Source organism: Penicillium atrosanguineum, assembly GCF_028827265.1.
Source record: "Penicillium atrosanguineum strain IBT 20685 chromosome Unknown utg000003l_segment0_segment0, whole genome shotgun sequence".
Taxonomy (NCBI): Eukaryota; Fungi; Ascomycota; class Eurotiomycetes; order Eurotiales; family Aspergillaceae; genus Penicillium; species Penicillium atrosanguineum.
In genome coordinates, this window is record NW_026623135.1 from 1946073 (window position 1) to 1967581 (window position 21509).

Sequence of the window (21509 nt, forward strand, 5' to 3'; positions counted from 1 at the left end):
GCGCATAGCGTGAAAAGGAAAGCGAAAGAACGTCTCGGACTCAGCCCGTCTCCACTGGACCCTGCCCTGAGAAAAACCAGAGCCTCACGAGGTTTGGGGTTATTTTAGGCGCCATAGCTGCTGCCTTGCTATTTAATGACTCTTTGCCCCCAGTGATTTTTTTGGATTCTCTAAATTCTTCATCCTCTTTACTGTCACAGCTTTGACACGGCCCTTTTGAGAATCTATTCTATACAATCTCAATACCACCATCATGCAGTACAAGACTCTCGCTGCTCTCCTTTTCGCTACCGCGGCTGTTGCTCAGACTACTGAGTCCAGCTCCGGCTCTAGCAGCGATGACTTCTACAGTGACGACGGGTCGAGTGACGACTTCATCGATGTCCCCGTCCCTCCCAGCTCCATTCTGGCTGTTTTGTCAACCGCTATCCCAACTTCCTGGCTCATGAGCATGGAGACCGACGCGGCCTACGCTTCCGCCGAGTACAGCAAGATCGCAGAGGGCACCTATCCCGCATGGTACAGCAGCCTCCCCGAGAGTGTCAAGGACTGGGAGACTTCCGCTGCTATGGCCGAGGCCTCGGAGATGTCTAGCCTCTACGGAAGCTCCATGCCCACCATGGGCTCCATCACCGGCTCCATGGGTTCTAGCACCGCCAGCAGCACAAGTGGATCGTCTACTCCTCTCACTGGATCCTCTGGCTCGAGCTCCATGGTTACTTCCACCATCACTACCACTACTACCTCATCCACTTCCACTTCCACTTCCAACTCTGACAGCAGCTCCTCCGACTCTGCTTCCGCTTCTACTACTGGTGGCTCTTCCACCTCTACTGCTGGTTCCCCTGCTGCTACTGGCGGTATTGCCATGAGCCTTGCCGGCGCTGCGGGCATCCTGGGCCTTGCTCTCGCTTTGTAGATCACAAAATTGTGACTGGATTGTATTATCCGTGACAGCAATATATGGTGTTTTTGTTGCCGTCATGTATGTTAAAATGCACCTTTCTTTTACGTTCGCTACGGTTCATCGAGTCTCGGCGTCACGATACCTCATCATTATTATCTTTACTTAATTATCATGAAACATACTTGATCTTTGGAACTTGTTTACTTGATGTAGCCTCAAATTGAGCCTCGGCGTCACGATACTATTAAAGACAAAGACCCCGTATCTCTTGGGATTCTGCCGGAAAGTAAACAGGTGTACGCAGTTCGGGGATTCTGATACCCGAATTCCGGTTGGCAAGGAGGTTTGCAATCCAACCACTGACTTGAGATGAGCTCTCAAACTTGGAAGATTTTACCCAGCCGCAAGATGGAGATGAAGACACACCCTGCTGTTCCTATCCTCATCATTGGTGTCTCGAAGCCAGTTCCCTCGTAGACATTGTTCTCGCCCTGCCGTTAGAATCACACTAGTCTGTATCGGGCTATCCTCCTCAATAAAGCCCGATCAGTCTGTCGAGTCGACCGATATGGGTGATGAGTAATCCACGCAGCGGAACTTCGAATCCTTAGTGTGTGCTATTGGACTTGCTAGAGAAAGGTGGCAGTCTGACATCTCTTTCTCCTCTTCCTTATCGCGTATAGCATGCCACGTATGCCATTTGCAAGAATTGCGAGTGTTTGAAGCTATAGCTACCAACTCTTCTCCGATCCGTCGACTACTGCATATCCGATTCACCATGGTTGCTCTATCAGAGGTCCATTCATCGAATGAGGCCATTCCAAAGACGCTACAACCGGACATAGTGGCTGTTTTCGTTGGTGCGACCAGCGGAATTGGTAAAGCGTCTCTTTTTCACTTTGCGCAGCACACCCGACAACCGCGAATCTATTTTATCGGTCGCTCGCAGCAAGCCGCCGATGATATCCTAAAGCAGCTTGAGGGTATCAATATGGATGGCCGGTACGAGTTCATCAAAGCCGATGTGAGTCTGCTTAATGTCGTCGACGAAGTCTGCTCGAAGATCCGCGAGAAGGAGATACGGATCGATATTCTGTTCCAGAGCCAAGGCACTCTAGACATAAGCACAGGTACATTTTTGGAGACGCACTGTGAATCAAGGACATTTTGCAGATAATTAATTGCTGCACAGAAACAACTGAGAAATTGTCTCTCGTCATGGCTCTCGGTTACTACTCTCGCATGCGCTTCATCGCCAATTTACTTCCAATGCTCCAACACTCATCAATAAGTCGAGTGGTGATCGTTCTTGCAGGAACTAAAGAAGGACCTGTGAACACCAACGATATACCAGCAAAGAGGGTCCTACCCTGGAGAGCGCGTGGTCATCTTTGTTCGATGATCACACTGACGCTCGAACATTTTGCAAAACTGGCTCCTGAAGTAAGCTTTGTACATGATTACCCCGGTTTCGTGGACACGCCCCTTTCACAATCGATGAAGGGGGTCTTAGGAGCTGTTATGAAATCTGTGTTTCGGGTTACAAGTCTTTTCTCTACGAGAGAGTATGTTTCTCTCGATGAGACGGGTGAAAGACATGTTTATCTGGCGACAAGTGCGAGGTTTTCATCGAAGAAGCCAAAGATTTTGTCATTACAGAATAACTCTACACTGCTAGATGTGGTGGAGATTGCTGTTGGTAGTGATGGAGCTGTTGGAAGTGGTGTCTACATCGTGGATGAGAATTGTGAGAGTGGTGATGCAGATGTGCAGAGGGTTTTGAACACTCTCAGACGAGATGGAATAGATGAGAAGATATGGGAGCATATGGAGAAAGAATTTCTGAGAACCACTGGGAAGAAAGCGATGTTGGGGGAGCAGTAAATGATGAGATGGTGCACAAAGGAAGATTTGACGGAGGAAACACGCATGAAAGTAAATTGTCTAATGGTTTAATTGTACAAGTCTAAGCCAGAGATGTTGCAAGAAAGAATTATCATGAGTGTAGTGATGAAAGTAACGCTGTAGCTATATTAAGTCATCTTTCATTACGTACACTTTTGGTCGTTGTCACATTTCGGTGTCAATATGCTTTATTCAATTGACAACCGAGCGTTTGGCTTCGAAAATTCAAGCGAATGACCATCCATAGAACTTGATATGGTTTGGGAATCGTAACCGTAATCCCGTGACGGCTGCTTCTTATTGCCGATAATTGACTCCAGCCCATGACCGAAGTTGAAGAAACATTGAATGACGCAAATGACGGTAAAGAATGTGAGGACCAACGACGTAATGGCCAGTAGCAACATCGTGTCCTTCCCGGCAGTATTCGCGCGGGATGTGTGCCCGCAGAGAATGATGATCCGGCTTAGCAAATATGCCATCAACAAAATGAGGCAAACCTAATTGCAAAGATTTAGTGATGGTCTTACCAAGTAGAAGAAGTTCCTTACAATGACGCTAAACGTGGCAATCTTCCATTCTGAACGAACGGTCCAGATCCCCATCAACATGATAATGAAGGAAACTGGTATCAGAGCCAAGGTGAGAGAATACTCCGGCTCTTCAAAGTGAACATCGACTAGGTCATATTGGACGATGAACCCGACCAAAAAGAAGAAATCGAGTTTGATGAGAACGAGGAAAATCTAAATTGAGTTAGTCGATATCAGATTCATTATAGATGGAAGCTCACCTCGTATGCAAGATAGCGGATTTTAAAACTTGAGTCACCATGTAGTTGTCTGTATAGAGCCCATGCATATTCTTTGTGTAGATAATACGCAGCGACCCATGTGATGGGACTGCAAAGGCCAATGAAAATGATAGCCGCGAGCTGTGCAGGCTGAATATAAGACCAGATATTCATGTCCAGTTTCACGAGCGGGTTCAAATGGGAATCGCGCTGGAGAGGCAGGTTGTTGACCGCATCTCTGAGTTGCCCATATTGCATGGCAGAGAAAATCAAAATCAAGACATTGCAACCGCAAAGTGCAAAGAGCAAGATATTATTCTTGCAGTGAATACCATCTAACGAAAGAATAGCGGCGTAGATGCAGGCAAATATGAGCAATGCTAAACTAACGGGCACAATGTAGGAAATCTGGACCTGTGTTGCATGGGGAAGAGTCCACGATTGCCATTGTGTCAGGATGTAGCTGTTCAAGGTCAGAAGATCAAAACTACCGAACCTAAAGGTGTGAAGAACTCACACTTCAAGAATAACAATCAAAGCCGCCTGTAAAGTTATTGTCCCGGAGAACCACCATTCATTCTTCGTCCTTGGGAAGTACATAATGTCTCGGTCAAAGGATGTGATTATGAAAATCAATACGAAGACCAAAGCAAGCTTTCAAAATCTGCAAATATGTTTTAAGGACTTGAATGCCAAAAATCTTTTAAAGAAAACTTGTTTTGTGGGGTGGCCGGACGTTCTTCTGATAGGGGAAGTTCCATAATCTTCACTAGCCTGAAAGGGGGCGATGAAAGGCCCGAAGAAACCCTGAACCATCAACCCCCTTTCAGACCCCGCCATAAGGAATATTAGCTTGTCACATAGATCAGATTCACAAGAAGATACCTCACTAGGACTTTTTCACATCTATTGCCCCATCATTTGCGGCCCCTCTACCACGAGTTCATGATTGACTAGGCTTTTGGGGACGGCGTTCCCGGAGCTGAAAAAAGACGCGACTCCACCGAATCATCAAGGTGGGTCTCCCTCGTTTGAACTTTGAATGTTTCTCATTCGAAGGCCAGTCAACGGAATGGTATCTGGTAGAATTGCAATACATACCCAGGGATAACTTCTCAACATGGCGATTCCCAATTTGGAAGAAATCAGGGTATATAGCTCATCAGGTCATTCAGTGGTTGCCCTGACGACCTGATGACCTGATGAGCTTTACGCATAAGAAATCGCCAATATTGTGGGTCTCAGTCTTTTGCCCTCTGGTCGGTGAAAACCAAACCACGGCTCACTCCACTCTGAAGTCCAAATAACGCTGGGCCCTGAGGATGTTACATACATAGAAGGCGGCCTGGCCAGGGATAAAATAGAAGAGTTCTTGATAAACCTTAAAGAAGTGGTCTCAGTTATCTAGTGATTATCGATACTGATCTCACGGTTCTTGTCGTAAACCGGATCAGAATGCACCAAATTTTGTTGTAATGTTGGTATCACAGAAGTCCCAAATACTCAAGCAAGGTTTTGCGTTGTAGCCAGAGCCTGATTTCCTTGCCCTTGGAGTAGAAGAGGATGCAGAAGATGTAGACTGCCACATTGATAGCAGCGACCGTCATATATATTCACCGCTAGCGAGGAGGGCCATGACGATGGAGATGTGGGTGCAGAACTGTTGGATCGACTACGGGCCAATTAGAGTAAGCAATCGGTGCGCGAGCATGGAGGAGACGGCATTTCCACAGCAGAAATTGGGCCTTCTACATGAATGGGTATCCGAGGATGAAGCGGAAAAGAGAGTCACAAACATGGACGTAGACTGATAATACGGCAAATTCTATCTCCTTAATTCCAAAGCAACACTTCATTACATGTAAGATAGTTTTCTATGAAACCCCCCAATACACCCTACCTTCTTGCCCCTGCATCCACTCTTCTCGGAACCACTATCTGGGAGCTCCTATAGAAAAAATAAGCACAAACTGGGACCGAAAGTACCCCCCAAAACTGTATCTTAATCATGTTATCTCACGGCTTTCACTATTATTCCTCTCTCTTTCTCAACTCAGCTGCTCTTATTCCCATATTTCACCTACTTTGACCAGCCCGTTGGTGATGGGTATCTTTCGATGGCCCTCAGTTTGAAGGGTCAATAAAACCTAATAGTAGAAAAACAAGGAAGTTAGATAAACAAAGTATTTCAGATGTCTTCAAAATAACGAGGAATTGATCGCTTATTGCCCACAAGACATTCTCAGCTGTCTCTATATGTGACAGCATCATCTTGTTGCTCAGTATAAGAAGGGATGTGGCCTAGGGAGATTATTTACCATAAGAAGGCGAGTCACCACAAAATGAAATTTTGTGGTCGAAGATCCCGACCTTAAAGCATTGATAATCTGCTGGATACCAGCGACTCCAGAAATCCAGAATGCTTCCCAAAATGTGATTCTCATTCCTAAATGGGAATGACCATGGAAAGGCAGGCATCTATCTACGTTAGATAGTCTATTGAAAAGCTCGCTCACTAGAACTAAGATTGTATAGTTTATAATAGATACAGGGCCCCTAGGATAGTTCTAGTACTGGATTCTGCCGCTATAGACATAGAAGGTGAAGTAGGGGACAAAGAAATACTAGCGGTTGAGGGTAACAGGGAAGAGGAGAATAATAATATCGCGCGTCTAGGGTCGCAGCAACTTGATCCACAAAAAGTCGGCTACGACTTGCCTCCCGCAGACCCCTACCCCTGCTAAAAATTGAAGCCTAGATCTATTAAACCGAAGGAACGCGGCACAGACCGAACACTAAACTTCGAAAGGAAATTGACGAACAACTTGGCAAGACGCCGTGCTTTTAGTTCACGAGAAGATTGGTTATCCTCCAAGTTGCGGGTCCATAGTGGAGTCGGTTATTGATGGTGACATGCATTGGCACACAGTGAGATCTTTGCTTTTCTCTAGCACGCAATTTTGCTCATAGATGAGCTTATGTTGATGCTTCAGCATATAGAAACCGTAAAATCCACAAAAATTGTATCTAGCATTTTGTAGTAAACAGCAAAGTCAGCCTCCCGCCAAGTCTTGAGATTTAAAAGTCGTTGCAAATAGTATGACCGATTCAAAGCCAACACTGGGATCATCCGACGACGGATCTACCCGAGGAATGAAGCGCATATGGTATCGTACAACGCTTTTCAATGCCTTCATTATTGGTGGCGTTGGCTTCATGGCCCCAGGGTTATGGAATGCCATGAACTCGTTGGGCGCGGGTGGTGCAGAATCACCATATCTGATCAATGCTGCCAATGCTCTTGTCTTTAGTCTGAGTATGTCAAATCAATTTGTTGATAGATGAAAAAATTCCCTGACAAGCACATCAAACAGTGGGTTTTCTATGCCTATTCGGTGGCCCGATCGCGAACCGCATTGGCATGAATTGGACTCTTCTGCTTGGCGCAGTCGGTTATCCGGTCTACTCGTGGGTTTTTATATGCTGTCCAGACAATTTCTATTTATTAATTTATGTTCCAGAGCTGCGCTATATACAAATAATCGCTTTGTGAATACTCATCGCCGGTGTCCATTTTACGTGACAGTCATTGATTATTTTTCAGGGAAATGAGTGGTTCGTGCTAGTCGGTGCCATCGCATGTGGCTTATCGTGAGTTCAACGAAAATTCTAATCAAACCAGAGACTGACTTTCAATCACAGAGCTGGTCTTTTCTGGGCATCGGAGGGTGCAGTGGCACTTGGCTACCCCGAACCTGCTAAACGGGGTCAGTATATGAAGTGAGTCTATACATGGTAAACGATCCTGCAACATCGGTATTGACTAGCGTTAGCATCTGGCTTTGGTTCAGGACTGGCGGTCCTCTATTGGGAAGTGCTATTGTGCTTGGGCTAAATCAGTAAGAATCCATCAACTCATGATCAAAAGTGATTGCTTACACCAAAGCAGCTCAGCGAGCTCGAAGAGTAAAGGAAAGGTCGGATCAGGTATACCTCTCGCTGCTTTTTCAGAACGAGCTTGTTGCTGACTGAAAAACAGAAACTTATCTTATCTTCGTTGCCCTACAGTGCCTTGCCGTTCCGCTTGCAATCTTCCTCACCCGGCCCGAAAACGTCCAGCGAAGTGATGGAAGTAAAGTCAAGATTGTTATTCAAGACTCATGGCGGGCCGAGATGCTAGAGCTCTGGAAGCTTTCTCACCGAAAAGATGTAGGTTGCAATGCTTCGGTATCAATCGCAGTCACTGACGTGCTATCTTCAGATCATGTTGCTTCTTCCTGTCTTCTGGGCTTCCTATTTCAATCAATACGAAGGAAGTAAGTTTTCAACAACTATAAAAAACGTATTTTTCCATTGTTGACATGTGAACAAAGACTTCGAGACTTACTACTTTGGTGTTCGAGCGCGTGCACTGATTGGGTTCGTTGGTAAGTAATTGCGCACCATTATCCAGGAAATTGGAGGGTTTGCTTACTCTATGTTACTAGCATACCTTGGAACACTCATTTCTTCTTGGAGCATCAGCCGGATTTTGGACTATCGAATGCTATCAATCAAGAGCCGACTCACATACACGTAAGTAAACGCTGCCATCACAACTCGCCGTACTCTATCTCACTTTTCATCAGATTTTACTATGTCATTTTCTTGCACATACTTGCTTGGATTTACGGCTGGGTCGTTCAGGAGCAGTTTACTAAAATGTCACCGTCGTATGACTGGTCCGACAAGGGGTTTACGAAAGGGCTGTTCGTGGTCATTCTCTGGGGTGAGGCTCTTTCTTAATAAACATGTTTTTCATGGAAGATAGCTGACTGGTCCGATCACAGAATTCTCCCGACAGGCATTGCAGAATTGGCTATACTATTTCCTTTCAACCATGACGGACAATATCTCCGAGCTCTGTATGAACTCATGTGTCTTTCTACGTCGGATATACATGCTTACTACATCTAGCTCGACTCTCAGGTATCCTTCGTGGACAAGAAAGTTTCTCTCAGGCAGTGTCATTTGGACTCAACACTAGGGATTGGTATGGGGGAAGAGTTCCCCTTGCAGTCAACACAATTCTTCTTGGTAAGTCTTTGAATTATTACAGATCTTTGCTTCCTAGCGCGTGCAAATAGTCTGGCTCGACTAACTGAAATGGAAAAAAACCACAGGCCTTGCAGTGTTGCCTACCTGGTTCGTTCTCAGAGACCACCAGCCCATCGAACATGACAGAAGCGATGATAATTTGACTCATCTTCATGATGAAGAGGAGCACCCTGAGAAGTTTATTGATAATACCAGAAAAGGGGATATTGTTGTTGGTGAAACCAGTGTTACAAGATGAATACGCTCACGTCAAGCCGGAATGTCGAGTTCAATCGATATACGAAGGATCCAAAAATTGTTGTTGAAGATTTATTACATTGGCTATTTTGAACCTTCTAGGTCAGGCCCAGTTTACAGGCTACTTATTTGCTTCCTATTGGTAATCAGGTAAATATTTGTTTCTACTCTCCTACGAATATTAAAATCACGTCTCTAAGTTCTTGAAAAATCTCAGGATTGGTAGATCGATATACTATGTGTGGGTATCTAAGGACGCTTTCACCACGGCCATTTCCCTTCAATCAAACTTTCGGCCACCCATCACTTCTCTATTATAGAATACTACTTCACTGATCTGGGCCACCTTAGTCCCTCCGTCGGAATCATCATCTTTTGGGTCCAGAACCAGGTTATAACGAGGCACTGGATGACCCCGCCTCGGTAGATAAGGAGGTCGGCGAGTGGGTCCCCATTACGCCGCGGGAAACTGACATCCTGGTACTTCCTATTACCACACTCTGAGCAGCAAAGCAGCTGTTGACAAAAATATTGCAACTTGTATTGGGAGCTACAATATACACAACATTTGATTTCTCGATCCGTCCGCATTTCAGCGTTCTGTCAACTCTGCGGGTTGTCAGACCTCCGCGGCGCTTCTATCCACGTCGGCTCATCGGCAAGACTCTCATGGGAGGTGAAGGTGGAGAAGAAAGACCCTACCGATCACACGTCAGACCAGCATGTAATGCTTGCCGGCGACGAAAATCGCGCTGCACAATCGAAGCCCACTCGTCGGCATGCATGACCTGCCGCGCCCACGGCACAGAGTGTTCATTCCCAGCCGAGAAGCGACGGAAAACATCACACAGGGCACCTCAAAGAGCTCAGGCTAGTAGAGCTACAGAATTATCGGTGGAATCGAGCAGCCAACCCCCAGCTCAAAATGCCATACTATCCCCTAATATCACCGCCGTGCAACCGCTCCCCGTCTCTGATATTCCCTTTTCTACAAGCACATCCTCGCATCACATTAATCTCGACTGGAAACAATGTCAAGCTGTGCAAGGTACGCCCATGTCATTAGAAGCAGACGATGACAACCCACATATTCTTGGCCCGGCCGTCATGGGCGATAGCCACATCCTAGCAGACTATCTATCCAGCATTCCAGGAAATCGAGGGATGCGAGCCATTCGCCCAGTGGAGCTTGGCAGCTCATCATTTCCAATCGTCTTCACAAAAGTGCAAAAGCGGCCTTTGGGTATGATGCTCAACTCGAATCCTGCGCTGCATAAGCTGCAGGTAATCGAGAAGCTCATTGAGCCTTGGGATCTACACCTAGTTGACATGTATGTGATATCTAAGATATTCCAACAGCCAACGCTTTTGAAAGTAACAGGGTGCAACCACTAGGTATCTCGAGAAAGTCAACCCATGCTTTCCTCTACTGGATGAGAATACATTCCGCGAACAGTTTATTAATGCCAGAGACCGCATCTCTCCTGCTTTGCTCTCCTGTTTATATGGGCATATGCTGGTTTTTTGGAGGCATGATCCGGAGCTATCTCAGGTGCGATATCCAGACATTCGGTTCATCTGGAACCTGGCTTGTGAGGCTCTATACTCCGAACTACATCTGTCACCTGGAATGTCTACCATTACTGCGATTCTTCTCAATATCGGTGGCCGCCCGACTACTTCTATGATCGGGAATGGAATTCAACTAGGGTCGGCAATCGCTCTTTGCTATTCACTGGGATTGAATCGAAATCCACTCCCGTGGGACATACCACAAGCGGAGAAACACTTGAGGATGAAAATTTGGTGGTCGATGCTCATCCATGATCGCTGGTACGCTTTTATATCCTTTTGTTTGCAATGGTCATCAATGGTCATGCGAGCTGATAATGATTTTCTTCAGGTCGAGTCTTGCATATGGCACACCACCTCACATCAGACGGACCCAATACGACGTACCCATCCCGACAGAAGAACATCTCCCTGTTCGTGAACAACACAGAAAGGCGCACGATATTTTCATAGCTCTCGTTTGTCTAACGGAAGTTCTTGATCTTTGCCTCGAGCACGTCTACGCCATCAGTCTGGATGTACCGGAGCGAAACCTTGATCTAGAGCTGAACAAATGGATCGATACCCTGACAGGAGACGTCCGCAAGATCGTCACTCGAGGGATAGGTCTCAGAATCCCAGGTGCCTCTAATCTACGTCTCGCCTATCTCGCTGTCAGACTTCTTCTACGGAGGATCTACCTAGACAGAGAGAGACAAAACCCCGCTTACAATGCCGAGAAACTAGCAAATCAAATCATGGATGCTCGGCGTATAGCAGAAGACATTGTGATCTTGGTTCAGGAACTTGAGCCGCCTCAATTAGGGGATTTCTGGCTTCCGGTGTCTGCATTTACTTTCGTTTCAACCGTCACTTTCTTGATACGCTGCGCTCTTGAAACGGAACAGTCGGGTACTGGGCTTTCCCAAAGTACTTCTCTTAAAATGGCAGATGACTTTTTGTCTTCTCTGAGATCGCATCAAGAGAATTTTGGGTGGGATCTTGTGGATATTTGTCTAGCGCAGCACTCGGAACTGGTTGGAAGACTCCGGGCTGCTCCACCTACGAGTGTGCCGTTAGATGATTCCACTATAGAAACGCGGCAACAGTTCATCCCAGATACCGAGTTTATAGATGCCTTGTTTCCGAGTATTTGGGATACGTTGCAAAGCATGTGATTGTCGAAGCGGAAGAAATTTATCAGAACTCTTGTACTATCATATCTACTGTAGAGGATAATTAAAGAGGCATAGTGCCAGGAGTAGTAGCAAACGCCTTCTCCAGAACTTTCAACCCACTCAAAAGCTGTTGCTTGGTGATAGTGATCGGAGGCGCAATCCTGAAAGTACCACCAAAGCTAGGGTGGCTGCTCAGATTCGCCCAGACACCCAACTCATAGGCTCGATCGCCGATGGCCTTTCCGAGGGCGATAGCGGGAGCTTTCGTTTCGCGGCTCTCGACAATCTCCACGCCAGCCATAAGTCCACGTCCACGGACATCTCCAATACATGCGTATTTTTCCTTCAACTTGTTGAGTGCTACGTGAAGAATAACACCCATTTCCCGTGAATGATGGACTAGCTGATCGCGTACCACAATCTCAAGAACCTTGTCACCCACTGCGGCGGGAAGAGGGTCATTGACATGAGTAGTGTAGAAGCAGTAGTCACGTTCGATGCAAACACGTTCGATCTCAGCGCTGGTAACAACCGCGCTTAGCGGGAGACCATTTCCCAAAGTCTTGCTGAGTGTTAGAATATCAGGAACCACATTTTCATGAGTGATAGCCATAATATCGCCGCAGCGACCAACACCAGTCTGAGCTTCGTCGACAATCAGAAGCATGCCACGCTTCTCGCAATGTCTTTTGAGAGCAGCCAGATATCCAGGTGGAAGGACATGCATTCCAGCTGATGATTGGATGCATTCCACGATAACAGCAGCCAGCGAGCCACAAGACTGCATATCGACCATGTTCCACCCATACTCCATCTCAGCCTCCCAGTCATACGAGCCGTCTGGTCGACGGAAAATCGAACGGTATGAATTTGGAGCAGGAAGCATCAACATACCCGGCATCAAGGGACCTTGGCCCTTACGACCGAAATGATACTGCGTGCCCAAAGCCTGCGCAGTTACCCCGTGCCAGCTAGCGCCGAGACCAACGATCTCGAATTTTCCGGTGTAAACTTTAGCCATCTTAATTGCTGCTTCGTTGCTTTCGCCGCCAGTGGAGAGGAAGAAGGCTTTATCCAGTCCTGGCGGAAGCAGGCTGGAGAGTCGTTCGCCTAAGCTGATAACGGGAGGCGACACCATTCCAGAAAAGAGGTGATCCAGGGATGCTGCGTGGTCTGCAATCACTTTCACGATCTCCGGATGTCCGTGTCCAAGGAGGCAAGACATCTGGCCTGAGGTCCAATCTAAGACTTTGTGTCCTGAAACAGTGTAGACGTATAGACCTTTGCTGCCGCAGATGACATCTTTATTGAATTTGGTGCCGTAATTTAGCAGAAACTTTTGTGTCTTGGCTTGAAGTTCGGTTTCATTCAAGCCCTGGTACAAAGTAGGAGGTTCATCGTTCCTGGATGGAACGAATGTCATCTTCGTGTTGTCGGTGGTTATTCCGGGCGCCATGTTGCTTTGATGAATGTTTCTAAAGATGGAAAAAAAAGATGGTGAGAGATGATCAGATCAAGTTTTACCTTCAGGCTTTATAGGAATAGGCTTGAAATTAACAGTTTCTTTGCTCATTCATCTGAGGGGATCTAACCCACCAAATCCAGTTTACCGTGGCCCGCGGGCAGTGTGAGCACCGCGGAGTTTTGTTCAAATCACTTGGCTGACAGGGATATTTGATCTGAACCCTTCTACCCCGGTAGAGTCCTAGCCACCTACCTTTATATCTTGTGTTCCGTTTATGGTAGTAATCTGAATTGAATGGATATTATACATTCAGTTAGTTCATATTTGCGAAGAGTCATTTTTAGGGGCAGTGTCGTCTGATACAAGTAAAAGGCGACATAATTGGAACCGATGGCAAGCACCTCTTCATATGCATATGATGGACAACCATTGAGACTGAAGTATTGACGATAGAAGCTTCGGCCAACTTCCTCTACGCTCTCTGAAGTGTCGACTATGGGTCATTTTCCAACGGGCATAATATTCGCATAGATGAGTAATCAGATCAACTCCATAGGTGGTCCCGCATGTATTTATAAGTTGTTGTGGATATCATCAATAGTTAAAGATACACACTCGACTAATGTGTAAAGCAAGGGAAATTTGCCAAATTAGTCTTTTGTTGATAGATCAAAGAAAAAGTACCGATAGGGCAATGTATGCCGTGTCGGATGCATTCCGCCTGATTTGGTCAGTCTAGCCCTATACGTCATAAATTGATACCACGCGAGCACTACGCACCACTAAGAATCCAGATCTTGCTCGACTCATTATCTTGGGTCCATCGGCAAATAGGCTTCTAAAATAAAACTATTCACATCATCGATGCATGAGGTATTAGGTATGTAATAGGAATTCGGGATACCGGAGGTTTCGATCGCAAATACGCACCATTGAGGAGATGCAGGTGTAGGATAGATCAGAATGACCATTCATATCATTCAACTTAGGCCTAGGTTTAACACAGCCATGTGAATCTCGCAGCTGACAGCAGGCGGAGTACGTCATAACATCACGTGATACCGCACGGGCACAGCGTAACCGCCAGCTCGACCGGTTGCATTCTCATCATCCCTCGCTCCATTGCAGCTCTCGCTCTCACTTCAAAAGAAATAGCGAAAATTCAAGCCTATCTCACAAAATGGCCTCTTTCCAGGACCGTGCTCAGCACTCCATTGCCCAGCTCGACAAGGAGGTACGTTTTCCGCGATTGTGTGTTCTGTTGGTGCCTCGCCAGCTTCTGCCCTCGCACGGAAATGCGGCTGCATTGCTTCCGAGCCCGCAGTTTGTGCGAGCAGCATGAGCCTCTATGATTGCCTCATATCATCTAAGCTCGATTCCCTGTTATTGCTACTGCTTTTTGAGCTCTATCCTGACTGACATTTTGATCCGATAGCTCTCCAAGTACCCTGTCCTGAACAACCTTGAGCGTCAGACCTCCGTTCCTAAGGTCTATGCCATCTTGGGTCTGGTCGGAGTCTACTTCTTCCTCGTCTTCTTCAACATCGCTGGCGAGTTCCTCGTCAACTTCGCCGGTTTCCTTCTCCCCGGTTACTACTCCCTCCAGGCCCTCTTCACTTCGGGTACCTCGGATGACACTCAGGTAAGGACTTCTCAGGCTGTTGAGCCTTGTCCCAATATGCGATAAGCTCTTGACTAACTCTCTATATTTTGCAGTGGCTCACCGTATGTCCTCATCATCCCCCATCTCTGTCATGACTCGCTGCCGTTTCAGGCTCAAGCCACAATGCTGGCTCGGGCTTACCAGGCGCCACGTGACAACTCTCCTACCTGCGCATGAACACTCATCTGACTGATAATTGTACAGTACTGGGTCGTCTTCGCTTTCCTGACCGTTGTTGAGAGCGCCATCAACGCCGCCTACTGGTTCCGTATGTTCAACTGCCACGCGAGCTTACCATATGACATACTGACCCCATTACAGCCTTCTACTACATCTTCAAGTTCGTCGCTATTCTCTGGATGGCCCTTCCCCAGACCAAGTAAGCTCCACCGCCAAGAAATTGTCTTCAGATGGTACTGACCATATCACAGCGGTGCCCAAATTATTTTCAACTCCTTCATCCAGCCCGTTCTTGGCCGCTTCTTCTCCAGCTCCGGTACCTCTGCCAACCTCCGCGCTCAGGCCGAGGCTGCCAAGGCCCACTCCACCTGAAGAGTGACCTACTCATAGCTTAGCAGAGAATCGCTTCGATAACGCTGTCTATCTATGACTTTAGTTTAGAGATAGGTCACGGATCTATCGATTCTCAGTGCCTTTGGGCTCTAGTGATGTGCATTTGGAGGATAGGACTCTCGCTACGATAGTGCAATTGGAAGTAGGATGACAATAGAGGGGAGATGATTGGAGGCCGTGGGCCGTGTCCGGGGTTGAGTCTCGGTCGTGTGGTTGTTAACGTTTGCTTTTGTGCTTTATTCCATCACATATCTACATGGTAGAGTTGGTTACTCTGTAGCAGTTTTTCTCGGCCTGTGATGGCGTGTCTGTTGCATCGGCTGTATCAATGTTGAATATCTGGGCGCGGAGCCTGCATACAGTTGTTGTCCCATATCCCCTCCCATGTCCCCGTACGTACGATAACCTTTACTTTAACTTGTAGTTTTGATATGTTCTGCATTTGATTCCTAGCTGGTATGTGGCTAGATGTAAAACGGATATCAACCTGAATGAGAAACTCGCCTCCTATTGACGCCGTACTAGAACCCTGGGAACCCTGAGAGAGAGGATAGATCCACGAAAACAATTGCAACGCCACTATTTCATCATCCTTCGTATTCTAAGGGTGAAACAGAAAAGAAATTCGTATCATGCGCTTGGTACAAAGCCTGCGCTGGAGAAATACAATCCTCATGATGAGTCATGGCTCATAGCTAATGGCTAATGGCTGATAGCGCACTGTTTTAGTACAGTCCAATACGGTTACCCCAGCCATCAGTCCGAGGATTGACAACAATGCGGTAGGGGAAGGGGTTTGAATCGCTGGTGGTAATGGGCGGGATGTGGTCCTTGTCGCGATTGACGACGTTGAGAATCTTCAGCGCGGCCTTTTGGAGCATATTGGCCATGGCTTTGCGGACTTTTGCTCGTTCTGTCGAAGTATTTAGTAAAGTTCAATCACACAGCTCGAAGCAAATCAAGTCCCTCCAGAGAGACGAATGCTAGAGCCCACAGTACATGTGGCACTCACCAGACTCGGTCCGCGGCGTAGCGATAGTTACATCCAACGTCCAGATCTCCCAGCACACCTCTTCCTCCCCCTTTCCAGCCAATCCGCCAAACCAAAGGCCCGAGCGACGACGCTTCTTCTCGTAGAACTCTACAGCGATGCGACCGCGTACTCCACCCCCGCCCCCACCGACCTTGCCATCCTGCGCCCCCGCAGCTGAGGAAAGGTGATGGCGCACGAGGGCGCTCACACGAGACTCGATCAGTGTTTCGAGGTCTGCATCGTTGATCGCGGGGAGGGTGAAGTCTAAGACATCAAAGGTGACGGGGCGAATCGAGGGGAAGTAGCGGTGGAAGAAGATGAGGTTGAGAACGCCTGGGAGTGTGTGTATTAGTCGAAACTCGGGAGTTATGTATGCCATTTGAATGCCTTGTAGATTCGGAGCATACTCGTACCTTTCAGTACATCGCGCACTGTAGTGGTGTCGGCGAAGATCTCCAGGAAGTACTCCGGAGGGGTCTTGCGGGGCTCCATCCCCGCCCGCTGATGAACCAGCGCACGACCGGGCGCTGGTCTAGGAGAGTGGGTGGGTAGATTGAAGGATGAGAGGAGACTCAGTTAGAGTCTGGAACAAGATAGTTGAGGATCATGGACAGGTTGACGGTAGAACGTGAGGAGTGATGATGGTATGAGGGCGGTTTCTATCGGCCTTCGGGCTGGGCCGAATGACGCTTATCGCCTTATCATTGGCTGGGGTAACTGATTCTATGAGGTGACGAAAATAAGTAAAAAGAATCTTGTTTCTTGAAGATTGCGATTCTTTATGAATGTTAGAATTGAGAGACCAGCTGGATTCACCATAGACAAGGGATTAGTGGTTGCGGCAAGGCCGGTTGCGCCGAATGCAGCAGTGACTTGCACTCTAGGTACCTTCTCAGGTACCTGGGAAGGTACCTAGGACCTTGTTCGTAGATGCCGAGTGCTTGAATAGACATGTATTGATTGTTGAGGTAGTCAGATTTCGATAATTGTGCTTTATGGTGATGCAGAAACAGAAGCAAGTTCACATTCGATAGAGCAGGCTAGCCGAGGCCCTGAATCCCCGGCCACGATCAGCGCCCGAGGGTCTCCCGCCTCGTCTGCCCGACTTCCCATCTCTATCAACTGCACCTACGATGAACTTGATTTGATTCGTTGCTCCGATAAGAGACTTCCTTCATATCTTTTCAACATGATCGGTGCCGCTAGGCGCTGGTTCCAGCGCAATCGCAAAGGTCTCGCGATCGGGGCTGGCGTGTTAGGAGCTGGCTACCTGGCCGGCCAGTATGTGCTATCCAAGATCTCCGAGGCACGCGAGCGCATGAGCAGTGACCGTATTGCCCGCGAAAAGTCAGTATCTCCGACTCCCTGTTTTGGTTACCCTTGCTGCCCTGTTGGCACGCGAGCTTGTGACAGGCTTGAACTCCCCAGACTGGATCCCTCTGGGCTGACAATGACGACAATAGTCTCCGCCGACGATTCGAACAAAATCAGACCGATTGCACCTATACTGTTCAAGCTTTGCTCCCGACCGCTACAGAGAACATCATCGAAGCGCTTCCTGTGGAGGAGCTGACGAAGGAGTTGCAGAAGAAGCGGGCGGACAGGCTGGCGCGCCTCAATCCCGAGGAAGGCTCAGGCTCGGACATGACATCGGTGGCAGCTAGTGTCAATAATGATGATCGGACTAGTCTTTCGAGCTTCCAGAGCGAGGGTTATATGCACGCGAGCCAGGCGGAGTCTGGGGATGCGGAGGGCCAGCCCCGAGTGAAACGGAACAAGACACAGCTGTGGAACGAGGTCAAGATCACATGTACGTGCTCATCAGCGATCCTATCTCGCTTTGTTATGGATACCTGACATCTTTCCAGCTATCACAAGATCCTTCACCTTGATCTATACTCTCTCGTTGCTCACCATCTTCACCCGCGTCCAACTCAACCTACTCGGCCGTCGAAACTACCTCTCCAGCGTCATCTCTCTTGCCACCCCTCCGACCGATTCGACTATCAGCCTAGAAGACCACGACGATGATTTGACACAGACTCTGGGAGATGACTTTGAAACCAACCGGCGATACCTTGCTTTCAGCTGGTGGCTACTCCACCGTGGATGGCAAGAGCTAATGGCGCGGGTCCAGCCCGCCGTGGAAGAAGTTTTCGGCCCTTTGAACCCGCGTGAGGACATTAGCTTGTCTAAGCTTTCAGAGTTGACTCTCCAGATTCGGAAGAAGGTCGAAGGAAACACGGAAGAGGAGCGACGGTATGTGACCCGTTGATTGCCATGATGACCAGATGACTGACGATGCATTATCAGATCCAAGAAATGGCTGTCCTGCTTACTGCCGCCTGCAGAGGAAGAAGAATACGTCCTACGTGAATCAGGTGTCGAGGGCGTAGCAGACCCATCTTCCTCACAGACTGCGTCTAAGCTGCGCCACCTTCTCGATGAAACCGCCGATCTCATCGATTCACCTTCTTTCTCCTTCGTCCTGACATTGCTCAACAACGAAGGGTTCTCAACCCTGATTGATTCGAAATGCACCGACGAGGCTTTCAAGGCATCGCCCGTCCCTGAGACGACGCCTCAATCATTCGACTCAATGGCGACTGTCGTTCCTCCAATCACCACTGAGCGCAAGACAAAACTTGCCAATCTCCTAGCTGTGATGGCTCGCCAGGCCCACGTCATTGGAGTCGGAGCCCACACAACCAACGAGTACTTAGCTGCCATGGACCAAAACGTCCGAGAGCTAGAGGCATTCTCAGCCGTGATCTACAGCTCGAACTTTGACCTCGAGCTGCCCGGAGCCAGCAAGGCCGCAGCCGCCGCCGAAGCCGAAGGAGAGCAGGAGCTCGGCTCCTCCTCATACGCAGCCGTTATGGTTGAGAAAGAACCGGAGACCAGCGATGATTTGTCCCAAAGCGCCCCGGTTCTCCTCGATGACGACGTTGAGGCAGAAATTGTGAGCACTGGTGCACAGAGGGGACTGGAGACTGAGACACCGGGAGAATCAGCTTTTGAGGAGGCCTGGGGCAAGGCCGTGGAAGATGGGAACACATCTCCCCACTCTGATGGCCAGACGGCTCTGTGAGATCTGTTGGACCATATCTATCCAATACCCTTGTTTTGCATTTATTTTAGGCCCTACTTTTGTCTCAATTAGACTGGTTGTGATAATGATACATGTATATGACCTCAATATTTGCTGCCTTAGTACTAAACTATAGCCACTTCTACGGCGACCGACAGAGACATTCGATTCATACACTTTTTAAGCTTGCTGCCTGGGGTTGTACCCTTAGTTCCACAGGTGTGTTATGTGACTAGATCCTCAAATATGGCGGTACTAGGAAATAAAAATAACTGATTCTAAACATGCGGCTATAAATTGTTATTCCTAGATATACTAAAGGCTTTCTAGAAGGATATCTCGAAAAAGTAAATAGACAACACGTAGAAAGACAGCCAGAAAGGACTAAAAAGTTCATTATATAGGGCCCTCCAAGAAGTCTTAGTCAGGTTCCTTTATCTATAATTACTTAACAATCGTAGCGGTCTCCGTTCGAGTGGCATTGGCGAGGGTGATGGTGTTTGTCGACTTTGGAGTCCTGGGCCCGAATCTGGGAGAATGTAGAACTATCTAGCCCTGTGGTCACAGTATCATTGAACGCTCCTTCAATTTGCATTAGGTCAACTTTCGCGCTGCCGTGAGAACGTGTGAAATCATCGCATTGTTAACGAGTTACAATGGGTTTGATGCGAAAAACGAACCAATTACGCTCAGGACGCTGTAAATCTTGGACATAATGTTTAGGAGATTGAAGTAAAGATCCAGGAAAGAATATATAGCAATGCTGCTTTCAGAAACACTTGGAGCTTCGTAGAGATGGAAGAGAAAGAATTGGATCGCTTCATGAACGACCTAAGAACGTACACGCTGAACCATTACTCCAATCCTCGCGGCCACACTGCTAGGTTTACATCCGGAAAACAAACAAAATCTCAAAGTGAGAGCCAGCAAAAGTTAACATTATCTTAGAAATCCCATATCACTGCTTTATCTTCCCAATCCAAGAGTTGCGTCACTAAGATCACCCAATAGGTAGCAGGCTTATTTGACATGTCGAATATGTCTTGTACGAAGCCCCACGGCAATAATTGTCATGGTCGCCAGGACCTCCGGAAGAAACATAAGAACCACTCGCACTGCTGTGGTTCCATATACCGGGCTGAGATCTCTCTTTTGAGTAAAAACCGCGATGACTCCGTAGATGACACGAATACCAACAAACGCCAGTGCGACCAGAGCACCTTGCAGAAGCTTTAAAATTGAAAATCATCAGCCATCTCAGCGCTAAGCTATTAATATCCAGCAAAGAATATAAAACTCACAGCAGTGCCACCGTGGTAACCAGGTGCATCCTTTTCACCTTGAGATGAGATGAGAGAAAACAGAGACCAAATTATTTGTAGAACCCATGTCACAAGGATCAAAACTGTTCCAGCTTTCCACTCGGTCAAACTATCCGACTTGGGAGTGCCTTCGAAGATATTCAGGGAGCCCGAAATGGAGAGGGCTAGGGCTGCGATCATGAGGCCCGAGGTACCAATGACTACAGACCAACCGAGAGTTCGATTGTGCGAGGGATGGCGATAGCATCGTCTGTTTGATTCCCATTAGCTTTGAGAGACAGCAACGAGATCATAGAGCCTACGCTTCGTGGGCCAACCCATCAATTGCCAGAATCAAGGGTGTAATTCCAACACTCTGAATGATATTCGCCGGTAGACCGTTGCTGTCATGAACTCCGAGACCACCGCCGACGATTCGGGCAAGGCAAAAAACCGATAGGTAGTACCATGGTAAGAAGCCAGTCCATCTATGAGCGAAGAAAAGATAATTCACGATCGGCGTGAAAAGCAGGTATACTGCAAGATCGGCTGGAAAAATCCCGTTCATGTTTTGAACCTGGCCTGTCCCGTCGAGAGAGAAGAAATTAGAAAATATGAAAGAATGCACGGGTGGAAGGGAAAGAAGAATTATCGGGTTTATTGAGATGGTTTTTCATTGCTATTTAAGATGAGAGACGCTTTATTTATGCGTTTG

General features: G+C 47.6%; 10 protein-coding genes across 10 annotated transcripts; 6 read left to right on the plus strand and 4 right to left on the minus strand.

Moving 5' to 3' along the window:
* Window positions 1–253: 253 nt before the first annotated feature.
* On the plus strand, window positions 254–919 carry N7443_004150 (uncharacterized protein; the record flags this gene model as incomplete). Its single annotated transcript, XM_056884206.1, has 1 exon — window positions 254–919. The coding sequence occupies one exon, from the start codon at window positions 254–256 to the stop codon at window positions 917–919; it is 666 nt and encodes a 221-aa protein (XP_056742484.1).
* A 766-nt stretch (window positions 920–1685) lies between these two features.
* On the plus strand, window positions 1686–2791 carry N7443_004151 (Helicase C-terminal; the record flags this gene model as incomplete). Its single annotated transcript, XM_056884207.1, has 2 exons — window positions 1686–2037; window positions 2100–2791. The coding sequence occupies 2 exons, from the start codon at window positions 1686–1688 to the stop codon at window positions 2789–2791; spliced, it is 1044 nt and encodes a 347-aa protein (XP_056742485.1).
* Window positions 2792–3000: 209 nt separating this feature from the next.
* Window positions 3001–4205, minus strand: N7443_004152 (uncharacterized protein; the record flags this gene model as incomplete). The annotated part of the gene is made up of 4 exons (XM_056884208.1): window positions 3001–3312; window positions 3364–3558; window positions 3606–4101; window positions 4123–4205. The coding sequence occupies 4 exons, from the start codon at window positions 4203–4205 to the stop codon at window positions 3001–3003; spliced, it is 1086 nt and encodes a 361-aa protein (XP_056742486.1).
* A 2499-nt stretch (window positions 4206–6704) lies between these two features.
* N7443_004153 (uncharacterized protein) lies at window positions 6705–8940 on the plus strand (the record flags this gene model as incomplete). Its single annotated transcript, XM_056884209.1, has 15 exons — window positions 6705–6921; window positions 6980–7073; window positions 7127–7154; window positions 7210–7256; window positions 7308–7385; window positions 7439–7504; window positions 7555–7592; window positions 7645–7814; window positions 7867–7921; window positions 7979–8032; window positions 8093–8180; window positions 8234–8373; window positions 8435–8509; window positions 8562–8681; window positions 8768–8940. 15 exons carry the CDS (start codon window positions 6705–6707, stop codon window positions 8938–8940), a joined length of 1443 nt encoding a protein of 480 aa, XP_056742487.1.
* Window positions 8941–9608: 668 nt separating this feature from the next.
* N7443_004154 (uncharacterized protein) lies at window positions 9609–11668 on the plus strand (the record flags this gene model as incomplete). Its single annotated transcript, XM_056884210.1, has 3 exons — window positions 9609–10270; window positions 10335–10772; window positions 10843–11668. 3 exons carry the CDS (start codon window positions 9609–9611, stop codon window positions 11666–11668), a joined length of 1926 nt encoding a protein of 641 aa, XP_056742488.1.
* A 61-nt stretch (window positions 11669–11729) lies between these two features.
* Window positions 11730–13124, minus strand: N7443_004155 (aspartate aminotransferase family protein; the record flags this gene model as incomplete). Its single annotated transcript, XM_056884211.1, has 1 exon — window positions 11730–13124. One exon carries the CDS (start codon window positions 13122–13124, stop codon window positions 11730–11732), a length of 1395 nt encoding a protein of 464 aa, XP_056742489.1.
* Window positions 13125–14313: 1189 nt separating this feature from the next.
* On the plus strand, window positions 14314–15348 carry yop1 (putative membrane biogenesis protein (Yop1); the record flags this gene model as incomplete). Its single annotated transcript, XM_056884212.1, has 6 exons — window positions 14314–14367; window positions 14569–14775; window positions 14850–14858; window positions 15001–15064; window positions 15118–15175; window positions 15228–15348. 6 exons carry the CDS (start codon window positions 14314–14316, stop codon window positions 15346–15348), a joined length of 513 nt encoding a protein of 170 aa, XP_056742490.1.
* A 746-nt stretch (window positions 15349–16094) lies between these two features.
* On the minus strand, window positions 16095–16894 carry N7443_004157 (autophagy-related protein 101; the record flags this gene model as incomplete). The annotated part of the gene is made up of 3 exons (XM_056884213.1): window positions 16095–16282; window positions 16382–16735; window positions 16816–16894. The coding sequence occupies 3 exons, from the start codon at window positions 16892–16894 to the stop codon at window positions 16095–16097; spliced, it is 621 nt and encodes a 206-aa protein (XP_056742491.1).
* A 697-nt stretch (window positions 16895–17591) lies between these two features.
* On the plus strand, window positions 17592–19493 carry N7443_004158 (peroxisomal biogenesis factor 3; the record flags this gene model as incomplete). Its single annotated transcript, XM_056884214.1, has 4 exons — window positions 17592–17749; window positions 17866–18212; window positions 18271–18661; window positions 18716–19493. The coding sequence occupies 4 exons, from the start codon at window positions 17592–17594 to the stop codon at window positions 19491–19493; spliced, it is 1674 nt and encodes a 557-aa protein (XP_056742492.1).
* A 1020-nt stretch (window positions 19494–20513) lies between these two features.
* On the minus strand, window positions 20514–21362 carry N7443_004159 (uncharacterized protein; the record flags this gene model as incomplete). The annotated part of the gene is made up of 3 exons (XM_056884215.1): window positions 20514–20723; window positions 20795–21065; window positions 21118–21362. The coding sequence occupies 3 exons, from the start codon at window positions 21360–21362 to the stop codon at window positions 20514–20516; spliced, it is 726 nt and encodes a 241-aa protein (XP_056742493.1).
* Between the last annotated feature and the right edge of the window lie 147 nt (window positions 21363–21509).